Source organism: Carcharhinus amblyrhynchos, chromosome 4 (genome assembly GCF_965287045.1).
Source record: "Carcharhinus amblyrhynchos chromosome 4, sCarAmb.v2.hapA, whole genome shotgun sequence".
NCBI classification, from domain to species: Eukaryota; Metazoa; Chordata; class Chondrichthyes; order Carcharhiniformes; family Carcharhinidae; genus Carcharhinus; species Carcharhinus amblyrhynchos.
In genome coordinates this window covers 44,045,757-44,068,743 of record NC_137327.1, presented here as the reverse complement: position 1 = coordinate 44,068,743, position 22,987 = coordinate 44,045,757, and the positions used below count along the sequence as shown (strand labels likewise).

At 40.7% G+C, this 22,987-nt stretch overlaps 1 protein-coding gene across 2 annotated transcripts in view; it reads left to right on the top strand.

The window, feature by feature from the left end:
- cfdp1 (craniofacial development protein 1) overlaps positions 1 to 20,129 on the top strand; it is a 200,668-nt gene extending 180,539 nt beyond the window's left edge. For both annotated transcript variants that reach the window (XM_080187049.1, XM_080187048.1), the window contains exon 7: positions 19,572 to 20,129. In XM_080187049.1, coding sequence (XP_080043175.1) covers positions 19,572 to 19,662 — 91 coding nt within the window. In that variant the 3' untranslated portion in view covers positions 19,663 to 20,129. The remainder of the gene's footprint in view (positions 1 to 19,571) is intronic.
- Positions 20,130 to 22,987: the final 2,858 nt, after the last annotated feature.

Here is a 22,987-nt window from a genome sequence, read left to right as displayed (position 1 = left end):
AAAAAGAACAAGCACTGGAAGAGGTCAGCTGGTGTGGCAGCATCAGTGTAGAGGTTGGACTCGTTAATGTTTTGAGTCAGTTGTCAACAATTTAATTGATTCTCTCTGCACAGATGCTGCCGGGCCTGTTGTATTTTTCCAGCACTATTTCATTTCAAGTTTCTGTATTGGACCTGAAAAATAAAATACTTCATTTGAAAAAAAGGATATGGTTCATCTGAAACTAGTTGTCCCTTGATAACTCGCCCCTATTGATGTCATCAGTGATGCTAGATACTGAATTTCAGAAATGTCCAAAGTTTTCCAAGTGTATCAAGTGTGTAACAAACCAACTTTAAAAACCCTGTTAAAGAATAGAGTATAGCCACAGGGCAATATTCAGCCACACATGAAATCTGTGTAATGGAGCAATAGCTAATGGAGAGACAAGATAGATAGCTCCAAAGTACCTGGCCCCAATTCTCCATGACCCAGGATAGATGTCTGACATTAAATACTGAACAACCAGGAGAGAACAGAGACAAGGTTTGTTGCCAGTACCAGGATCATGATCAAAATCCTAAAATCAGAAGTTTATGCCTATAAATGGAGCATAAAATAAGTGTAGGCAAAGGTGTTTGTTACATTAACATTGGAACTCCAGGGAACAGGGCAAAATAAAAATGTGAAGTACAGGATCCTTAAATTCACGAATCCAGCACTCATTAGTAAAGGTAGGAGAAACTATATGGATATAGATATGGATAAATGGCTTTGGGATACAGACCAACCTTGCTCTAATTGAATGGTTGGAACAGATTCAGTGGTCTGAATGACTGATTTTCCTGTATACAGTGAAGAGGGTTCTAGTCTATCATGGTACTTGAGGTGTAACCACCCAAAATGTTGCAGTCCATTATTCTTTAATCAAGCGTTAAGCCCACAAAATGTGGAGAGCAAACCAATTTCACCACAGGGCCTGCAGCAGTTCAAGAGGGCAGCTAACCACATAATGACTCCCTCGAAACTGCCTCAAGAGGAATTGTTCACTGACCTTTGAACTGTTCTGGTGACCTAGTAAAACACTCCAAGAGGGTTATTCAACAGGAACCAACGTAACAAGCACAGGAACATCCAATATCTTAAAGGTTACAGCCTTCACAAATGGCTAATTTAGCACCGGGGAGGGGGTGTTGCCAGATCAATGGATTTCATGACAAATGTTGCAGCAAAGGCGCCTTGAAAAAGTCTGTTCCCCTTTATACTGTCCTCAATCACCAAAGCCTTACAGGGTCTGCCCCTGGTGCTTTATCATGTACACCACATCCATAGTGGTCACTATTTTGCTCTTGGCGTGTTCAATGTAGGTCACCAAGTCCCTGATCACATTCTCCAAAAACACCTTCAACACCCTGCAGACAACCTCATAGATCAAGCCGGAGATACGCTCAATGCCTCCGCGGCAAGCCAGACGCCTGATGGCAGGCTTGGTAATGCTTTGAATATTGTCGTAGAGCACCTGACGGTGCCATTTGGCTCCGCTTTTACCAAGCCCTTTGCCACCTTTCCCTCTACCTGACGTGATCAATACCGCCTTGAAAATCATGACTGATTGTACAAACTAATGAAATACATATGCTCAAGATCAAATTTGGCAACCATTTTTCAAGTTGAGACTGGGGTGAGTTGTATTTGCTGTTAAACCACCATTTTCACTTTGTAGTGGTCTAATAATTTTTGATAATTTTCAGAAGCCTCCAGTTGAAATGTTTCCTTTATGTTCTAGCCATTGCGCACAGTGCTGTGTAACTCCAGGGCTACGTGCACACAGTTCAACAGCATCGCACTGTAGGCAAAGAAATATATTGTTTTGTTGTTAAATACTCTTATTATATCTGAACAGTACATGAACATGTGCACAATAAAAATACAGCTGAACATTTGCAAAATGGCAAATGTTGATTGCAATCTGAACACAGGTCCCTGCCTACAGTATTAAGCAGCACAGGGTTGTGGTTGATAGACATCAACCAAAGTTATGACATTGAGCTACAAACCAATTATCTTCTATGAAATTCCAGCAAATGCAATATTGTGTAGTAAATTTTCAATCAATATTTGTCCTAACTCTTAGTTTAAAGCAATCAGTTTGTGGCTGTTGAGTTCCCAACTGATATGCACGAAAGTGCAGTTCTGCAAACTTTGTGCGCATTATCGCTTTTGCCAATTTTAGTTCCAAGTGTCTTGTCAATGTTCTTACAGGCTACACAAATGTGCCACAAAAATTATAGAACAAATCTCTCCCCTCCTTTTCAGCCACCTGATCGCATTCCATCCACACAGGCTAATAGATAATTGCGGCCGCACTTGGAGTATTGTGTGCAGTTCTGGTCCCCACATTACAGGAAGGATGTGGAGGCTTTGGAGAGGGTGCAGAGGAGGTTTACCAGGATGTTGCCTGGTATGGAGGGGAGATCCTATGAGGAGAGGCTGAGGGATTTGGGGTTGTTTTCGCTGGAAAGAAGGCGGCTAAGAGGGGATCTTATTGAAGCATATAAGATGATTAGAGGTTTAGATAGGGTGGATAGTGATAGCCTTTTTCCTCTGATGGAAAAATCTAGCACGAGGGGGCATGGCTTTAAACTAAGGGGGGGTAGTTATAGGACAGATGTCAGGGGTAGGTTCTTTACCCAGAGGGTGGTGAGGGATTGGAATGCCCTGCCTGCTGCAGTTGTAAATGCGCCTAGTTTGGGGGCGTTTAAGAGGTCTGTGGACAGGTTTATGGACGAAAAGGGATTGGTTTAGGTTAGTGGGTCATTGTTGTTGTTTTTTTTAAACTGGTCGGCGCAACATCATGGGCCGAAGGGCCTGTTCTGCGCTGTAATGTTCTATGTTCTATGTGGTTTGATGATGGTCTAAGTTAATTTAAGAAGATCACATTTTAGCTCTCTCATTTGACTAAAGATAGATAAACTCTGTAATAAGCTAACTTCAGAGCTTCCACCTGGACTGTCCCTGGACTGGAAAAAGGAAAAGTCAACCATGGCTCCCACTTGTAATTGTCTTACTATTTTTACTAAAGAGCATGCATATGTGGACGTTTGGTGAGTCAAGCAATGGATTCTAATCACATTTGAATAGAAGGATGATATGATGATACTTTGATTTTGATTTGGTTTATTATAGTCATATGTATTAGCATACAGTGAAAAGTATTGTTTCTTGCGTGTTATACAGACAAAGCATACCATTCATAGAGAAGAAAATGAGAAAGTATAGAATGTAGTGTTATAGTTATAGCTAGGGTGAAGAGAAAGATCAACTTATTGTATGGTAGATGCATTCAAAAGTCTGATGGCAGCAGGGAAGAAACTGTTCTTCTGTCGGTTGGTATGTGATCTCAGATTTTGTATTTTTTCCCCAAAGGAAGAAGGTGGAAGAGAGAATGTCCGGGATGCATGGGGTCCTTAATTATGCCAGCTGCTTTGCCGAGGCAGTGGGAAGTGTAGACAGTCAGTGCATGGAAGGCTGGTTTGTGTGATGGATTGGGCTACATTCATGAGCTTTTGTAGTTTCTTGCGGTCTTGGGCAGAGCAGGAGCCATACCAAGCTGTGATGCAATAAGGTATCTGGGAATTCTGCAAACCTAGTTTCATAAAATTATAGAAATAGTGAGACATAAGCCAGATTAACTGTCTACATAGTCAACATTTGACAGAACAATCAAATGTTTTGCTTGAGCAATACGGTTCATGATTAACTTTGCTGCCATGAGGACATTGCCAGACATGCTGCCGCGTAAGGACTTGATGTTCACTAGTTTGTGTACACTGTTTTGATTTAGTATATTATGAATACTAGAAAAATCAAACTACCATAGTCATTAAATGCATTAGCTAAGCAATAAAAGATGCTATCAAGAGATGCCAGCTGTTTAATGAAAAGCTTATTTTATAGAGTAGAGTAAAATCTTTTCAAGACCCACAGATCCTGCAGCAGAAGAATACATCAGAAGCATGAGAAATTTGGACTGTGAATACAAATTAATATTTGTAATAGCAAATTTTACAGAATGTTTTATTTTAAATACATAATTTGGACTTGTGAGAACAGTTCAGTCTAGATTCACTTTCTGCCTCCTACCTCATGCTCCAATGCACAATTAACAATCAATTTTCTTGGATCAAACTGTCTCAGCAAAACGTTTCACAGCTACTACCATTTAATTTTTCATGTCTAGTGGAATTTGCTTGTGCCATTTAAACATGATGTGGAGTTGCTGCAGTGCATCTTGTGTATGAAACACACTGCCACTACTGTGTGCTGGTAATGGAGGGGGTGGACATTTAAGGTAGTAAATGGCAAACTGATGGAGGTGACTGCTTTGTCTTGGATGTTGTACACCTTCTTGAGTGTCATTGGAACAGCATTCATCCAGGTAAGTGAAGACTATTCCACTGCACTCCTTATGTCTTGTAGATAGTGGTCAGATATTTATGTGGGGGTGGAGGGGGCGGCGGGGGGGGGGCAGGCAGGGGCGGAGGTCAGGAGGTGAATTGCCCACCATAGGATTCCTAGCCTCTGGCCTGTTCTTCTAACCACAGTATTTATATGGCTAGTCCAGTTGATAGTGTCATAAAGGTTTACAACATGGAAACAGGCTCTTCAGCCCAACTTGTTCATGCCACCCAGTTTTTACTACTAAGCCAGTCCCAACTGCCTACATTTGGCCCATATTCCTCTATACCCATCTTACCCATTAAGAAGCCTCACAACACAAGGTTTATTTGGAATCATGAGCTTTAGGAGCACTGCTTCTTCATCAGTTGAAGGTCATCTTGCCCATGTCACTGTCTAAATGCTTTTTAAAAGACAAAATTGTACCCACCTCTACTACTGCCACGGGCAGCTCATTCCAGATGCTCACACTCTGAGTGAAAAAATTGTCCCCTAGGCCCTTTTGTATTTTTCTCCCCTCACCTTATACCTATGCCCTCTAGTTTTAGACTCCCCTACCTTTGGGAAAAGGTGTTGACTATCTACCTTATTTATGTCCCTCATTATTTTATAGACCTTCATGTTCTGGTCAACAGTAACCCCAAGAATATTGATAGTGGGGGATTCAGTGATGGTCATGCCATTGAATGTCAAGAAGAGAAGGTCCAGTTCTCTCTTGTTGGAGATAGTCATTGCTTGCCATGTGTGGTACGAATGCTACTTGCAACTTGTCAGCCCAAACTTGACTGTTGTTCAGTTCTTGCTGCATGTGGGTTAGACTGTTTCAATATCTGAAGCTTTGTGAATGGTACTAAACATTGATGAAACAGCTGAAGATGTTTAGACCTAGAACAGTGCACTGAAGAATTCCTGCAGTGGCATTCTGAGGTTGAGATGAGTGACCTACAGCAACCAGAAGCATCTTGCTTTGTACTGTGTATGACACCAACCAGTGGAGAATTTTCCTCCATTTCCATTCAGTTATATTTTGCTTAGGTTCCTTCATGCTATACTCAGTCAAATGCTGGCTTGACATCAACAGCAGCCACTCTCACCTCACCTGGGGAATTTTATCCATGTTTTAACCAAGGCTGTATGAGGTTTGGATCTGAAAGGCCCTGACAGAACCCAAACTGAATATCAGTAAGTTATTGCAGGAAAAAATGCCACTGGATAGTACTGTCAATGCCTTCTTCCATCACTTTGCTGATAATTCAGCATAAATGGGAAGTAATTCTGGTAGCCACCACTAACTAACTATTCTGCTTGGACAATTGATTTGTAGTTCACTGAATAATTGCAAATAGTTAGCCCTCCAGTTAATGAGCATTACATTCCCCAATGTGAAGCTGAGTTCCCCATGTCAACAGAGCACAAAGCTTGTGCAATTGGGTGGTGGACCTCTGCACACTCAAACTTTGGAGGGTGGGGCTACGTGCTGGAACGGAAGATGTTTTGAGTTAGCATTTTTATTATGTACAGGCCTCATTAATGGGTATAAAATCATACAAGTTTTATTGGTCCTTTGTCTAATTCTCTGTGGTATTCCCATGTGCAGCTATTGATTTACAAAGTGCCTGCATAAAATGCACTGTGTGGTCTTCAGATCTGTTGCTGAAGAGATTCATCATTTTTGAGTGTTACTTTTTACCTGACCACGCAAGTAATTTGAGGAGCCCAAGAGAGAGGTTGAAAATATGAAATGAAAATATGAAAGCCTTGGCCTCTCTCACTGAATAGGAGTTTCTCTGCTGATGAGATGGTCAGAGAGGGTGTTAAATATGTGGGTTAGGGGGAGCACTTCACAAACTGTACTGTTGATATAGTTACATGCTCTGCGTTGAGTCCTTGATGGATATTGATAAAACCTTTTTCTTTTGGTGGTTGCCTTTTGTTCCAGCTTACTTGGCAGTCTTCCTCAGCCCTGGAATATTAATGCTCACTTTCCCCTGCAGCCCATTGACTTACAAAACAGTATTCATTCTGTTCATATAAAAGCAAGATGCTGCAGATGATGGAAATCTGAAATAAAAACAATAACATCAGGTCTGGCAGCATCTGTGGAGAGAAACATAGTTAATGTCTGTAGGGTCAGATGGACTCAACATTAACTGTGTTTCTCTTTCCACAGATGCTGCTGGACTTGCTGGATTATCCAGCATTTTTGGTTTTTATTTTATTCTGTTCATCACCTCCAAGAATGTCTATTGTGCACTAGCTCCTTTAGGAGGTTCTCCATCTGCCTCAGTAATGGTTACTTTGCTGAGTGCTTTCTCCTCCCATCCATTGACTCTGTCTACACTTCCTGCTGCCTCGGCAAAGCAGCCAGCATAATTAAGGACCCCACGCACCCTGGACATTCTCTCTTTCACCTTCCAGCTTTGGGAAAATGATACAAAAGTCTACATACCAACTGACTCAAGAACAGCTTCTTTCCTGCTGCCATCAAATTTTTGAATGGACCTACCTCACATTAAGTTGATCTTTCTCTACACCCTAGCTATGACTGTAACGCTACATTTTGCACTCTCTCATTTCCTTCTCTGTGAACAGTATGCTTTGTCTGGATAATTTGCAAACAACAACACTTTTCACTGTGTATCACTACATGTGACGATAATAAATCAAATCAAAAAACTTTCATCCTCTGCCCAATGAAGGGGGACAGCTCTAGCTTCTCTACCCACATAGGAATCAGCACCTTCCCAGAAAAAGCTTGTGCCATTGTTTAAGTGCAGCAGTACTTTAGTATCTGCTGCAATCTGAATTCAGCATACTACCAGCTCACCCCACCAGAGCACCCTACCAAAGCATGGCTGTGTTCCATGTTTGTATCAAAAACATAAACAAATTAATTAATTGAGCCCCTCCCCCCCAGGTCATTTTTTTTTAGGCAAACCTGATTGCAGGATCAGTCCTCTTGTGGACATTGCTACTTAGAATACCAATTTGAGGGAGGGGCGAAGATTATTAATAATCTTGCAGAAATGATGGAAAGCTGATTATAAACATCCAAAAGTGATGGTGATGCAGGATAAATAACCAGATTCAAGGAAAACCATTAGAAATTTAAAAAGGACAAAATGAGCAGAGAGCACAGTACAAAGAGGAAAGCATGTGCATTGGCCTCATTTCAAATCTCAATTAAAATTATTTTATTACTTGTATAATTTGGTTTGCAGTTTTCAGCAGACCATAAAAATTAGTTTGACATTTTAATCAGATGCAGTTCATTTACATTGTATTCAGTAGGTTAATTGATGTTAAACCCCACACTGCCCTTTGAGTATTGAATGACCTTTACCACCTTGGCATCTTTTCTCTTAAGTTGTCTACAGAAAATTGCATTTTCAAAATGATAACGGGATTTCAAAGTGGGATTTAGAATTATGCTGAATATATTTCATGAAATAAGCTGGAAAAAAAACATTAAATTTGTACCTCACTTTATTTTGAAAAGATCAAGCTTGCAGGCAGCCCTTTAAGTGTTTGAGTTAGAATAGCCTGCAGCAAAAAATGATTTCACAAAGATGCAGCTGCTACTCCTCATCAGATTGCAAAGCAGGTTGTGCTTCTACAGTGTAAGGTCCTGAAATGTAAATGTGTCTGCATCTTCCTCGAACCAATTTGATACTCAAAATAGTTTTGCTGTGAGTGCATGTTGCGTGATAAAATGAGAGAAACTGTAGCATCTCAAAGGAAAAGAAATGGATCTTTGGAATGAGCATCATTGTTAGCACTATCTATCACAAAATGATACCATCTCGTTTACCATCTGATTGTTGCCCAATGAGTAGGTGAGGAGACGTAGATCTCAATACTTTATTCCGTTGCCTTTGTCTGTCTGCAGATTTGTGTACAAGTGGTCTCCCGATTCCTAAGCTTCTACCGTATGTCTGTGTTTTGCCATTGGTCGACAAGTATGTACTTTAGAACCTAGAGCAATAGGAACAGTAGGATGTGGAACAGAATCTCAATGAAATGAGAGAGAATTTGACAGGAGTAACTGATCAGGAGAGTGTGTAAAGGAAAATATAATCATGCTGAAATCTTAGCAAAAGCTTAAGTGCCTGGCTTGTCTGTCTTTGTTTTGTGAGCTCCATATCCACACCCACTTTGTCCAAGATTGATGTATAACAAGTAACTTGAAAAAATAATGAAGAGTCTGAGTAAAAAATAAGAAAAGCACAAGGATTATTTTGGGGTTAGATCAAGTTTTTTTTTGTAATTTAGGATTATTTTCATTATTTCATTTGAAATTGCAGTATTTAGGGGGACAAAAAACAATCTTGACTACTCCATTCCCTGTTTAATTTCCTCCCAATCTTTGACCTTCCAGCCTTGTGAATAGTTTAGAACAGCTGCTACAAGATAGTTCTGTGGCAGCAGAGATTGGGACTTGAAGAAAAGGAAACTGCCTCCCCAATCATTATCAGAAGTTGGTACATCAAAGGGACAAAAGTTTCATTCCCTTCCTTTGTGTTAGACCCAATTAGATTTCTACACAGCTTTAAACTTTTTTGAGAAATTGTACAGACTACAGCCCCATAACTATACTTACTGGATAGCTTGTTAATGTATGATGCATTTGAGACATATCTTTTAAACAGCCTTTCTTTGTCACCATCTTTTCAGTAAAGACTCTCTTTGCTCCTATGCACCCCACTTCTCCCACTTCCAATTGTTTCAGCACAAGATGTACAACAGAGGTTTGTTAAGACTGTACAATTCATTGTTCAGACCTCACTTGGACTACTGTTCAGTTCTGTTTGGATAGATAAAGTAATGGGCAAAAGATCAATTTCAAGTGTAAAGGAGAACATGTCCCTGTCAACAAAGAACAATACAACACAGGAAACAGGTCCTTCGGCCCTCCAAGCCGAAGGCTCAAACTATTCTATCTAAGGAAAAACTTAAGTGGGACATCATCAAGACGTATAAAATTGATGAGGCAAACTAATTATTGATTCAAGATAGGAACAGAGAATGTAAATTTAAATTGTTAGAAAATAAATTTAAAATGGACATTAGAAAAATCTATTATGCTTACTGAGGGATAATGTTTAGTGTGATATAACGTGCATGGTAGCAGAGTCCTGGTCCTAGAGAGATAAGCTTTAACGCATTACATAGTTTTCTCTCCCCCTTAACTGTTAAGACTCTAAAGATGGCAGTTGCAGGAGATGGTTGGAGATCGGTATGGTGAACAGGAAGAGGATTGAATGTTTCTTGCTTTCTGTCTCTTCAGCTTTTCTAGATATCCATTATAGTGTTGAGTTTTTAAAAAATCTTGCATAATGAGTCTTGGCTGAGAACCCAGGCAACCATTCTGCTCGTTAAAACAACAGGGCCCCCAGAGAAAACGTTGTTTGATTGACATCTGAGACTTTCTGATCTGTACTGTCAGTTTCATAATGTTTGTTTACATCGGATAAGTGGTTTCAAAGGTTTGTGATTTTTGATATTTACATTAAAAAGTGTCTGGAGTATTGACTTGTATCAGCTTTCAATGAAAGTATTTTTTCAAAATATTTTTATACATCCTACTGTTACTGTAGGGTTCATTGGATCGAGACAACCTACAGTCTAGGGTGGGGAGTGTGTGGATGGAAGGGAAGAGTTTTGCATGAGGTCAGGAAACCATGAGGGCATGGGTGGAGGGTTAGGAGGGAGGGGAACATGGGCAGAGTGATGGCTGTGCTTTTATTTTAACTGGGATGAAATTCCACAGGACCAAGGTATGCATTTAAGCAGACAATCTCCACACCCAGCAATTCTCATGTCTGTCTCCAAACTTCTTCCCAGGTTGTCGATACACTCCCAGTTCATGCCCACCCCCAACTTGCATCTTGCCCTGGCCAGTGAAGGTCCCATCTTTGCAGGATCTTGCTTCCAAAGCAGGCAGGTCAAGTTGGGAATTTTTCCAACTCCCATTAACTGCTTTGGAGATGAAAATTGAGGCTGAATATTTGGACGTTGGCAGTAATATACTGTTGTTCACCTGTAGACAATCAGGGATATGTTAGTCCCACTGCAGACAAAATCCATTATAACTCCTTTGTAACATATGGGCTGATGCATAAAATCCACTGAGTATTCTACAGTTCATAAACTATGCATGCTGTATGTACCAGAGGTCAGTAAATCATTCAATCAGAAATTAGCAAAGAAGCTAATTGGAAACACAATTTGTGCAAGTAACTACACTTCTAAAAATGTACTGCTTTCCTAATGGAATAATGCCAGTGAATTGCCTGAACTTGGTGTGATGTACCTTCATTAATGGATATCCTGGCCTGGGCCTAGACACCTCCCTCTGTGACTGGATCCTGAACTTCCTAATCCATCGACCACAATCAGTAAGGATAGGCAACAACATTTCCTCCACAATCATCCTCAAAACCGATGCCACACAAGGCTGTGTTCTCAGCCCCCTATTATACTCCTTGCACACCTATGACTGTGCAGCCAAATTCCCCTCCAATTCGATTTTCAAATTTATTGGAGTTCTGTGAGGATGTGTCTAGGGCGGTGGATAGAGGAGAGCCGGTGGATGTGGTGTTTCTTGATTTTCAGAAGGCGTTTGATAAGGTGCCTCACAAGAGGTTATTACAGAAGGTCAGGGGGCATGGAGTTGGGGGTAGGGTGTTAGCGTGGATAGAGGATTGGCTGTCAAATAGGAGGTAGAGAGTGGGGGTCAATGGGTGCTATTCGGATTGGCGGTTGGTGACTAGTGGAGTGCCCCAGGGGTCAGTGCTGGGGCCTCAGCTATTTTCCATTTATATAGATGATCTGGAGGAGGGAACCGAGTGTATGGTGTCGAAATTTGATGATGACACCAAGATTGGTGGAACGGCAAATTGTGCGGAGGGTGTGGAGAGTCTGCAGAAGGATCTAGATAGGCTGGGCGAATGGGCCAGGAACTGGCAAATGGAATTTAATGTTGGCAAATGTGAGGTTGTCCACTTTGGTAGGAATAATGGTAGGAAGGACTATTACTTACGTGGCGAAAAACTGCAGCATGCGACGGTGCAGAGGGACCTCGGGGTCCTTGTGCATGAGTCACAAAAACCCAGCCTGCAGGTGCAGCAGGTGGTCAGGAAGGCAAATGGGATGCTGGCCTTCATCGCAAGGGGGATTGAATATAAAAGTAGGGAGGTCTTGCTGTAGCTGTATAGGGCACTGGTGAGGCCGCAGCTGGAGTACTGTGTGCAGTTTTGGTCGCCGCACTTACGCAAGGATATTTTGGCCTTGGAGGGAGTGCAGAGGAGGTTTACTAGGCTGATGCCGGAGTTGAGGGGGTTGAACTATGAGGAGAGGCTGAATAAACTAGGCTTGTACTCGTTAGAGTTTAGAAGAATGAGGGGAGATCTCATTGAGACGTATAAGATGATGAATGGGATGGATAGGATAGAGGTGGAGAGGCTCTTCCTGCTCAGAAAGGACAGTAGGACTAGAGGGCACAGCCTCAAGATAAAGGAGGGGCGGTTTAGAACGGAGTTGAAGAGGAACTTCTTCACTCAAAGGGTGGTGAATCTCTGGAATTCTCTGCCCGTTGAAGTGGTGGAGGCTGCCTCGCTAAGTATTTTTAAGACGCGGGTTGATAGGTTTTTGATAGGCAAGGGGATTAAGGGTTATGGGGAGAGGGCGAGAAGGTGGAACTGAGCCACGACAGATCAGCCATGATCTTATTGAATGGCGGGGCAGGCTCGAGGGGCTAGATGGCCTACTCCTGCTCCTATTTCTTATGTTCTTATGATTTTCAAGTTTGCTGACAACACTACTGTAGTGGGTTGGACCTCAAACAATGATGAGACAGAGTACAGGAACGAGATAAAGAATCTGGTGAACTGGTGCGGCAACAATAATCTCTCCCTCAATGTCAACAAAATAAAGGAGATTGTCATCGACTTCAGGAAGCATAAAGGAGAACATGCCCCTGTCTACATCAGTAGTGACGAAGCAGAAAGGGCCTTGAGCTTCAAGTTTTTAGGTGTCCAGATCACCAACAACCTGTCCTGGGTCGACACTATAGTTAAGAAAGCCCATCAACACCTCCTATTTTCTCGGAAGACTAAGGAAATTCGGCATATCAGCTACCCTCATTAACTTTTACAGATGCACCATAGAAAGCATTCTTTCTGGTTGTACCACAGCTTGGTATGGCTCCTGCTCTTCCCAAGACTGCAAGGAACTACAAAATGTAGCCCATCACGGAAACCAGCCTCCCATCCATTGACTCTGTCAATGAAATTATTTTTTCAACATAGGAGAAAGTTACAAATAAATTACTTTTTTCAAAGTATTTTTATGCATCCTTCTGTTACTGTAGGATTCACTGGATCTAAACAGCATACAGCCTAGGGTGGGGAGTGTGTGATGGAAGGGAAAAGTTTTGCATTAGGTCCAGAAGCCTTGAGGATATGGATGGAGGGTTGGGCGGGGAGGGGAACATGGGCAGAATGGTGGCTGTGTTTTTATTTTAACTGGGGTGAAGTTCCACAGCACCAAGGTACAATTGACTGTCTACACTTTTCACTGGCTCGGCAAAACAGCCAGCATAATTAAGGACCCTACACACTCCTGACATTCTCTTTCCCACCTTCTTCCTTTGGGAAAAAGATACAAAAGTCTGAGGTCACTTACCAAGCAATTCAAGGACATCTTTTTCCCTGCTGCAGTTGAACTTTTGAATGGACTTACCTTGCATTATGTTGATCTTTCTCTACACCCTAGCTATGATTGTAACACTACGTTCTGCACTCTCTCCTTTCCCTGTCTATGAACAGTATGTTTTGTCTGTATAGTGTGCAAGAAACAATAGGCTTCACTATATATTAATACATGTGACAGTAATAAATCAAATTAAAATCCTAGAATGTTCTGTGTTTAGATCAGTATTTTGTATCTAAATTTTTTTGCTTCCCCTCTTCCTCCCCAAATTAATAGTGGAAGTGGCACCTTGTAGTTCATAGGATGAGCACTGATAGACCATTTTACAATCTTTCTTTCATCCAATTTTCAGTATGCCACCATTTGTGGTTGTGCATTCAGTAGCCTAGGCCATAAGCTGCTTCCTTAAACCTCCCTGCCTTTACTTCTGTCTCCTCCTTTAAGATGCCTCTTTGATCAAGCATTTGGTCATCTGTCCAAATAAAATTCATGCGTCCATCAAATTTTGATTGAGAATGCTCTTACAAAGCGTCATGTGACATTGTACTATGTTAAATGCTAGTTGTTGTGTTCTTGGATGTGAAAATCAGTCCTGCAACAATAAATGGAAAATAGTTTGATGCATTGGAATTCTCCCCTTGGATTTTGGATCCACTACTGCTGCAGTTTATCATTACTTGATACAGACAGCTTTTTTGTGTGATACTTGATATAACCTGACCATACAGACTCCCCAGTTAGTGAGGTCTTATGTCATGTGCGATAGTTGTATTCAGACATGCACATTAAAAGAATTATCTCCTGTCAACAGAGATCAAAAGAATCATTATCTGCAATGTATTCTAAATCAATACTGAAGGTTCTCAGTGGGAGTATTCAGCTGAAAGATTTTGAGGATGAAAGCAAAGCAAATGAAGCTTCATTGCGGTTCATGATGTATATAGTGTGTTGGTCGTATGCTAGTTTCTTAATTTCCTTAATTCTGATTTAGAATTGAAATTTTCATTGTCCTATTAACCCTGCTGTGAATTAAGTGATTGTATTATTCTCCAGTGATGATATAGTAACTTCGGCTCTGCATTGTTCTCAAATAATTTCCTTCTGAAGGCACTGACTCTTGCTGAGATACAGTAGCTCTCCCGTATCTTACCCAGAATGGCTATTCTTTGTACATGAACTGAGACAACGAGTGTCAAGAAGCCATTCAATCATGAGAGCAGCATACTCATGCATGATCTGGGCTTCATCCGTTGCTGATGCACGTTTCCAAAAAATTAGTTACTGGGTAGCCATCAGGAGTGTGAATGCTGGCCGATTTCCATTGTTTTCCTCCTCCACTGGTTCTGTAACTGAGGTCAACAGTACTGTCCCTATTACTGTCCCTGATGAAACCAACTAAGCATTAAACAAGGATCGAAGTTGCAATTTTCTAGGGCAACATGGGTTTTGTTCCAAATTTGGAAATTCATTTGCCAACTGAGCTACATCAGTTCAATCCAGCTTTCAAATGCCATTAATTTGTTGCTGCCACGCTCCATGTGGACCAACAAGGTAGAAAGTGAAATGAAAGCTGTTGTCGAATCAGAGATTCCAACCATTACCATAAACCACTTGAACTGGGGTAAAAATTAATGACTTGACGAAGTCAACATTGGCTAAGGATAACAAGCAATCCAATTACTGCACTGGTTTTAAAATTACTAATTCCGACTTGGCAAGTAGTAGAAATTGGCCATCACAAAATTACTTTAGTGATTTGAAGTTGATTTTAATCTCCATCTCATATAATAGGAATGCAGAGGCACATGATAGACTGATACCAAAAAATAAGTAACAAGCAGACTAGCCATTCACAGATCAAGCCAGTTCTTGTTGTTTTAAGCACCGCACCTCTACTCTTTGCTTTTGTAAAGCACAACTCTTTGTACTTTACCTGATAGTCATTTTGTAACTTATTTATGTTTTGGTGGTGATGAGAGAGAACAGTTGTGTGGGGAATGCTGTTCATATTTTTTGATAGTGTGGCAATTTCTTTTCACATTCTAAAAACTTCCATTCCCCAGGTTCAGACTAAAGTGTTTGCAACTCCTTGCTTCCCCTGCAATCTTTTGCCAGTTAAATATGGGACACTTTGTCCTAATCCCCAAACAGTGAAGATTCCAATTCCCTGTCTGATGCGCAGATTATGTGCAAATTTCATTTTCTTTTTCAAAACTCTTCCAGTGGAAAAGTACATTCTTCTCCCCAATTCTCTCAGCAATTCTTTTGCAACAATCATGGTTGATTTTAGTAACACTGATATTAAACAACTATAGCTTTGCAATATGAACACAGAAGGTAGTATACACAAATCTGGTCAGAATAACATGATGGCCATTCTATGTAATTTCTCTGTGTAAAGATAATATTACTTTCCCAAAGTCATTTGTATGTTCCCTCTATTTATGTACAAGTTTGCTCAGACTTAACTGCTATCTGATAAACAAGATTAGATTTAGTTGAAAGTTCTCTTGTATATTTTAAAACCATATGAATTTCAATTTTAATTCACAATTTAGGAGTAATTTTGACACCATCCAATGTTGCTTCTCACCTATAGTTTCCTTCAATGGAACTGTGCTGATATACAAATCAAGTTTGGGACATTGAGTACCAGGAATGGGGCTATGTAGAGGTATGGTGAAGTTGAGTTGTCTGAGCTGTGAGCAGGATGCAGAGATCCTTCAGTGTGATTTGAACAAGTTGAGTGGGTGGGTGAATGAATGACAGATGTGGTATAATTTGGATAAATGTGAGGTTATCCGCTTTGGTAGCAAAAACATGCATGCAGACTACTATCTGATCATAATTTAGGAGAGAGAAATGTGCAGAGAGACCTGGGTGTCCTTGTACACCAGTCACTGAAGGTAAGCATGCAGTTGCAGCAGGCAACAAAAAAAGCAAATGGTATGTTGGCCTTCATAGCGATAGGATTCGAGTGCAGGAGCAGGGATGTCTTACTTAAGTTATACAGGGACTTGGCGAGGCCACATCTAAATTATTATGTGCAGTTTTGGTCTCTTTATCTGAGGAAGGATGTTCTTGTTCTAAAAGGAGTGCAGAGAAGCTTTACCAGACTAATTCCTGGGATTGCAAGACTAACTTATGAAGAGATTGAGTCAGTTAGGATTGTATTCACTGGAGTTCACAAGATAAGGGAGAATCTCATGGAAACCAATCAAATTCTAACAGGACGAGAGAGGGAATATGCAAGAAGGATGTTTGTGATGGTGGGGTTGTCCAAAACCAGGAATCGCAGTCTGAGGATACAGGGTAGACTGTTTAGGACAGAGATGAGGAGGCATTTTTTCACCCAGAGAGTGGTCAGTCTGTGGAATTCACTACCACTGAAAGTAGATGAGGCCAAAACATTAAATGTTTTCAAGAAGCAGTTAGATATGGCACTTGAGTTGAAGGAGATCAAGAGAAATATAGGGAAGGTGGAATCAGGCTATTGAGTTGGATGATCAGCTTTGATCGTAATCAATAGCGGGGCAGCCTTGAAGGACCAAATGGCCTCCTCCTGCTCCTATTTTTAATGTTTCTATCTAAAAAATCATTTTTCTGGTAGTCAAACGTTATTTTTAACCTCCTGGGAAAGAGTGAAATCATTTTAAAATCCAGGTTGATGCCATTGTTTTGCCATTTATATGTCCTGACATGGTGTACTTAGGAGAATTTTTAATTGCTGCTGTTTTTGCTGATGAGTGTTGTATTTCTGAGCTGTTGCTGATTTTGATGTGGGATTGGGTCAGGTTGAGAGTTTCCAATCTGTATGTGGCTGTCAAAGAGAAGAGCTGAACCTCAGGTGGTGCTCAGTCAGATTGGGGCTCCTGCCCTCGCCCTCTCTCCATTTAACAGCACTGGCTTAGCAGTATGAAATATTCTCAGTTGTCCTCCTGCGAAGAGAAAAGATTCTGTTTTGTTAAAAATAACCAAACAAAGAACAAAAAACTGTATATTTGAGGATGAAACAGCTCTCGAGTCTTTTTTTAAACAGAATTGAGAGTTGTGATCATAGCTTAATGGCATGTAACTTGGTATTTTGGGGTTTAATTTTAACAAAATACCCAGCAGTGGTCTTCAGTTTGTGTGTTTAGAAGTTACTTGAACAAAAACAAATCTGGGAGCCTGTTTGAAAAAGTCCCAGTATTTCCACTTCCCTCTTGGATGCCATGTAAGCACAAGTGGGTGGCGAAAGAGAGGTCTTTCCAAGTGATAAATCCGGCATGGAGTTACTGCAAGAAGGCTGAATGCCACATCGGCTTTTACTGTGGGTGTTTTGTTTCATCCTGCTCAGAATGAACTGATGTTGCGTTAGGCGTGCATGTAGGCTCCTGAACAGCAGAACAGTGTATGGTTGTGTTTTGGTTATGAAATTAACTTCAGTCGATAATGAAATGAAGGAATTGGAAAGTGAAAATGGAGGAATTGCCTGTAGATTTCTGCATCTAAATAGTGTGATACCGTGTACACATTTTCTTGAGATTTAATTGACCTTTCTTTATATATTTTTTTAAATCTTTGGTACATTATAAGGGGCTTCATTTCAAAATGAGAATATTTTTAACAAAGGCGATCTCCTCTCAATACATTTTAAGCATCTTCCTTATTTCACTTCAGCTTACCTTGAATGCACAGTGCAACCCCTGTTTGGATTGCTGGACCTCTTTTTGCTTTGCTCAATCTGTTTTCATCATCAGATGTTCCCTAATTAACTCGGCGGGAGGTTATAGTGTTTGCTTGGGTTCATTCTTTGTCATTATACATGTTTTGAGCATTCTTATCTTGTGGCTAAAAGCTCTGACTGCCGAGATCAATTTCTGCCGGGCTAAAGATGAACTGATTATATTCTGAACACAAACATATTAAAAGCACAACACACACATTGAATACTGAGAATAATGGTGTTTCTGTTTTTTAAAAAGCTCCTGTAAAATGTGTTAATTATGTGCAATCGCTGGCAAATAACCATGTGCCTCCCACACAGTGCTGCTCCACAACATATTCTTTCTCACTCATTAAATCACACTCTCTCTCGTGACTGTTTCTTATAAAGGTCATTCCTAATCCAGATATTGCACGATTGCAGTCTCCACCTGACACACCAAGCTTGATTATCCTAAAAATTGAAGTTAAATGGCACTCGGTGGTCGGTGTACTGCCTGATGTACCATTGAGTCTTGTGCATCAGGAAGATTTCAGGGTCATTCCCTGGTCCAGTTGAATTAGCTAATCTCAGCAGGACTGCCAGGAGATGATAGAAAGATAATCAATCTACCTGGGGATCGTGTTTCCACTGCAGATTGCTGATTATTCTGCATCCGTGGAACCATATGGACTTATAGGCCCCAGTTTTTGGCTGATCTGTGTGTCTGATGGCTTGAGTTGCTCCCTCAACAGACAAAAGGTAAAGGAAAAAAATATGGTAATTTAGAGTGAGGTTTGCAAAATGATGAGCTCCAATTTTACCATGGGATGGAGCATTCTATGCAAGAAGCCTGAGTGAGTAACAGTTTGCGTGTGGAGAGATTTTAACTCCCTGGCTTCATTTGCACACCCAGGCCTAACTCCCACCCAAAACCAGCTGAAGTTACTGATTGAGGCTTCCTGAATTGTTTTGTAAAACATGCCTCTTCTGTCTCTCAATCTGACCTCCAGTGGGTCTGTGCCAACAGGGGAGTCATCACCAGCCCTCTAATCAGGCCTTAGGTTTAAGTGATTGGTGAGGCTTGATGGCATGATCGAAGCCTGATCTGCACATTTGAAGAAGATGGTTCTGGCTCAGGGCAGGTGATCAGACCAGGGTGGGGAAGGAAGGAGTGAGTAAAACCCTCAATCAATCCACTTCGATTGTCCGCCTGCCTGGTTTTTGCTAGACGCAGGGAGTCAAAATCAGAGATAACGGTGCTTGGTATTGGGAGGAGTGATCGTCCTGTTTTGTTCACCAGTCATGCAGTGGACTCGCACCTGTCAACTGTATGAGCAGATTTAAAAGACAGCAAATGGGTCACCTTTATTTGTAACTATTCCATGGTTAATTTCTTTTCAAATATTGGGATTGTGAACTATAGCACCATGAGATGCTGTCCTCTGCCTTGGATATCATACTATTGAAGCCAAATGATTTGTTTGTAAATGCATTTCTTTCCACAGAAAAAGCGACAAATGTTGGAAATGGAAATAAGAATGGAACCATGCTAGAAATCCACAGCAGGCCCGTCAATATGGATTACATCTGAAACATTAACCCATCTCTCCTCTTCCTCCAGACACTGCCACTTCCAGCACATGCTGCATCTATTACTTGCTCTTCGCACTCCAGTTACAAAATTCTCATCATACCTCCCTTGTGAATTAATATGCAACCTTTCTTTCCCCAGATACATCGAACGGAAAGCTTTCTTGGACAGAGTCGATCATCGACAGTTTGAGCTGGAACGTGACATCCGACTCAGTAACATGAAACCGTGACATTGATCTCTCAGAAGTCAGTTGTTGAATATAAGTGTGTATTTGAACTACTTCAGTGCAGGTTACCAGTGCCCCAGGATTTTGACTGTCCCACACTTACTGTAAGCAATGTCCAGCCTTTCTTTTCCTGAGTTCCATTGCATTTTTAATGGTTAACCTTGTGTTGAAGAGAGACTTTTTTTTAAATGATCAATAGGTAATTGGATAGTGACTAATAGTGGGTCTTGGGACTTTGTTTCTTTTTTAACGACTGCAGCAAGTTCAATGAGGTGACAAAGATCATTGCATGTTTTAGAACTTAATACTTAGCTACTTTACATTGATGTTATTTGGTGACAGTACTGTTAGCTTTTGTTCTACAAGGACAAAAAAAATTGTACTTTAGTTCTGTGAATTCTTTTAATATCTGCAATCTCAATCATGACATTGCCAATATGTCTACACAAATTAAAATGAAAATAATTTGACCTCGAGTCATTGTTGTTCTTTCCTGCAAGCTCAGCTTTATATAATAAACTATCTATTGCCATTTTACTATTTGAATACTAAATATTACAAAAGTGTAATTTCAGCTATTTTGATAAGTGAGTATAGAATATGCTAATTTAGCCTTGATGGGAAAATGAGAATTAAAGCGTAAAGGCGATGGTTCATTTTTGGGCATTCATGGTTTATTTGAAGACTACAGTCTAAACCAGCTGTCCATTCATGTACACATTCACATACCTCACATTTTTAACTACTACAAGTACTTCAATAATAAACACGTTGCCTCAGTGATCTGACAGTACCAGTGCTGGGCCTGTATAGGCGAGTATTGAAAATGTGCTGAAATGGGTCCAATTATACCATGGGCAGTATTAATAATTATTTAGGGTGGTTATCACAGATTGAATTGGTCACAGTTGGAATGGTGACCCCATGCCATAAGCAATATCAGCTCATTATAATTACATGATTCTATTTCAACACTATAATGGAGCTATTTAAGGGAAATCTAGATATGTTCATGAAGAAGGAAGGGATAGAAGGAATGTTAATAGGATCAGACAAAAATAAGGTGGAAGAAGGCTTGTGCGAAACGTAAACACCAACATAGACCTGTTGAGCTGAATAATTTCTGTCTATTGTTGCATTCTATCATTTATTTGCTGGATACAGTGTGCAATAATCTATTAGTGAATCCAGTTGACAGCATGTTGCTGCATCGTAGTGTAAGGATGTAACTTTGTCCCTACGATTTCCCCATGTTGTGGCTGTGCTGCCAGAAGCAAGTTGGGAGCCAGGGTAAGGCATGTTCCAGAGAAGGATTAAAAACAGAGCTTGGATTGGAACTCCTTTCTTCCACTTTGTCTTCCACTTTGTCTTCATAATGTAACCTTGGGGTACTAGCTTGACTCAGCTAGTAGCAGAGTGCTTTAAGTCTGATGGTTATCTCCATATTTGGTCACCTAATCCTGGTTGGCACAAGGGAGCGATTGTTACAATGTCAGAGGTGCCCTTTTTAGATGATATGTTTTATTCAAAGTCCTATTTGTCTAGTCTGACTTGATCATATTCCACCACCTCTTTTAACTGGAGTCAGAATTCTGGAGCTCCCTGTCTAATACCATTTTGGAAGTACCATGAGTATAAAAACTGCAGGTGTGCAGAGAGGAGATCCACAGTCATCTTCTCATAGATGGATAGTAAATGAAATCTTGTCAGCATCATCCATGTTGCAAGAAAAAGAATTAAAGAGTAAGTGACAGTTATACATAAAGTGAGGCAGTGCTTTAGAATTGCTGCTGGATACAATATTTCACCACTGCTTTCCCTCCCCCCCACATAAAGATCCCAGCTTCAGCTGTGCCATTGGGAGAAGTTGCACAGCAGTGCATGTGCTTCCCTAATGAAGAAGAAAGTGTGCCTTGGCAGATGAATTTTCCGTGGCCTCATATCTTGCAGATTGGTTTGAGGATGACTCTGTTCCTGACCTGGGTACAAGTTGTCAGTTCTTTTAGCCAGGATATAGAATGGGGCCCGGGGAGTCCTTGGAAGTAAAGAAGCAGAACAAACAAAAAACATTATCCCAAAACAATTAGTGCAGCAACATTTCTGTACTATTCGGGAGACATATTCATAACAAAAGTAACTATTAGGAGCCACATTTACTCAGATGTCATCAAATGAATGCCAGCTGTTTGAGAGTTCCAAATTCATTCCTTACCAACATGACATATGGATTTATTTTCTTATCTGACAATCTGTCAATAGCTATTAGAGTGTAGATATCAGAGCTATAACTGGCCCGCTTTGCAGTAACCTTAGATTGGCAATGGGAAGCGTTTACATAAAATTGATGCACTTTTAATCCAGAATGGCGATTTCCAGACCAAAAATAAATCTACCACAAGTTGACACTTTCTGGAATTTCTGGACTGGTAGGGTAAGCTTTTAATGGAATTCTAATTCCACCCTGGAATCCAACATTGAAAATTGAAATCTGTGCACAGTGACTGGAGAAGTAAAAGCCATTGCAAAATTCATGCAGACTGTACAAGCATTCAATATCAAAGGGATAATAATGTGTTGTAATATGTTTTATGGCTTATAAATTCATTTTATGCCTGAAAATGACGTAGGGGACTGGGCATGAGCAGGAGAGAACTTGAAATTGGGCATTTCTTTATAATGCTTCAGTGAAGCCAGTTCTGTCCATGGTATTCATTGACTGCATTACAGTTGGGGAATGAGGGATTCAGGGAATTAGGTCATGCTCATGCCACTTAAAGGTAGTTGGCACCTTTTAAAGGTGAGGTGCTCTATTGCTGGAGACAACAGGGAAACTTGGGGAAAAGTGGAAGAGGTCAGGAAAGAGCACCACCTTACTTTGTCACTGTATTGGAGACCATAGTCCAGGCTTTGGTCAGGAATGTGCCATGGCTGCCTATAAAGGAACCTGATCCAATATAGTGATTTGCATACCTCTTGTTGGGATGGAGTCATACACATCACTCATCATATTGGATGTTTAGGTGTAAAACAAGCATGGTGCCAGTGAAGTTCTTGGCCACCCTCTGGTGCGATGGTGTTGCCATCTTTCAATAGATGATATAGTTCTTTCCATTTCCAAATTGTGACAGATCACACTGGTCTGGCCTACATGTGACTCCAGAGCTACCGCAATGTGGTTAACTCAGAAATGGTTGAAAGTTATTAAGGAATGGGCTGAACCAAGCTTCCATTCCATAGTATCCCTACAGTGCAGAAATAGGCTATTCAGCCTACTGAGTTTGCACTGACTCTCCAAAAGAGCATCCAACCCAGGCCCTCCCCTCCACTT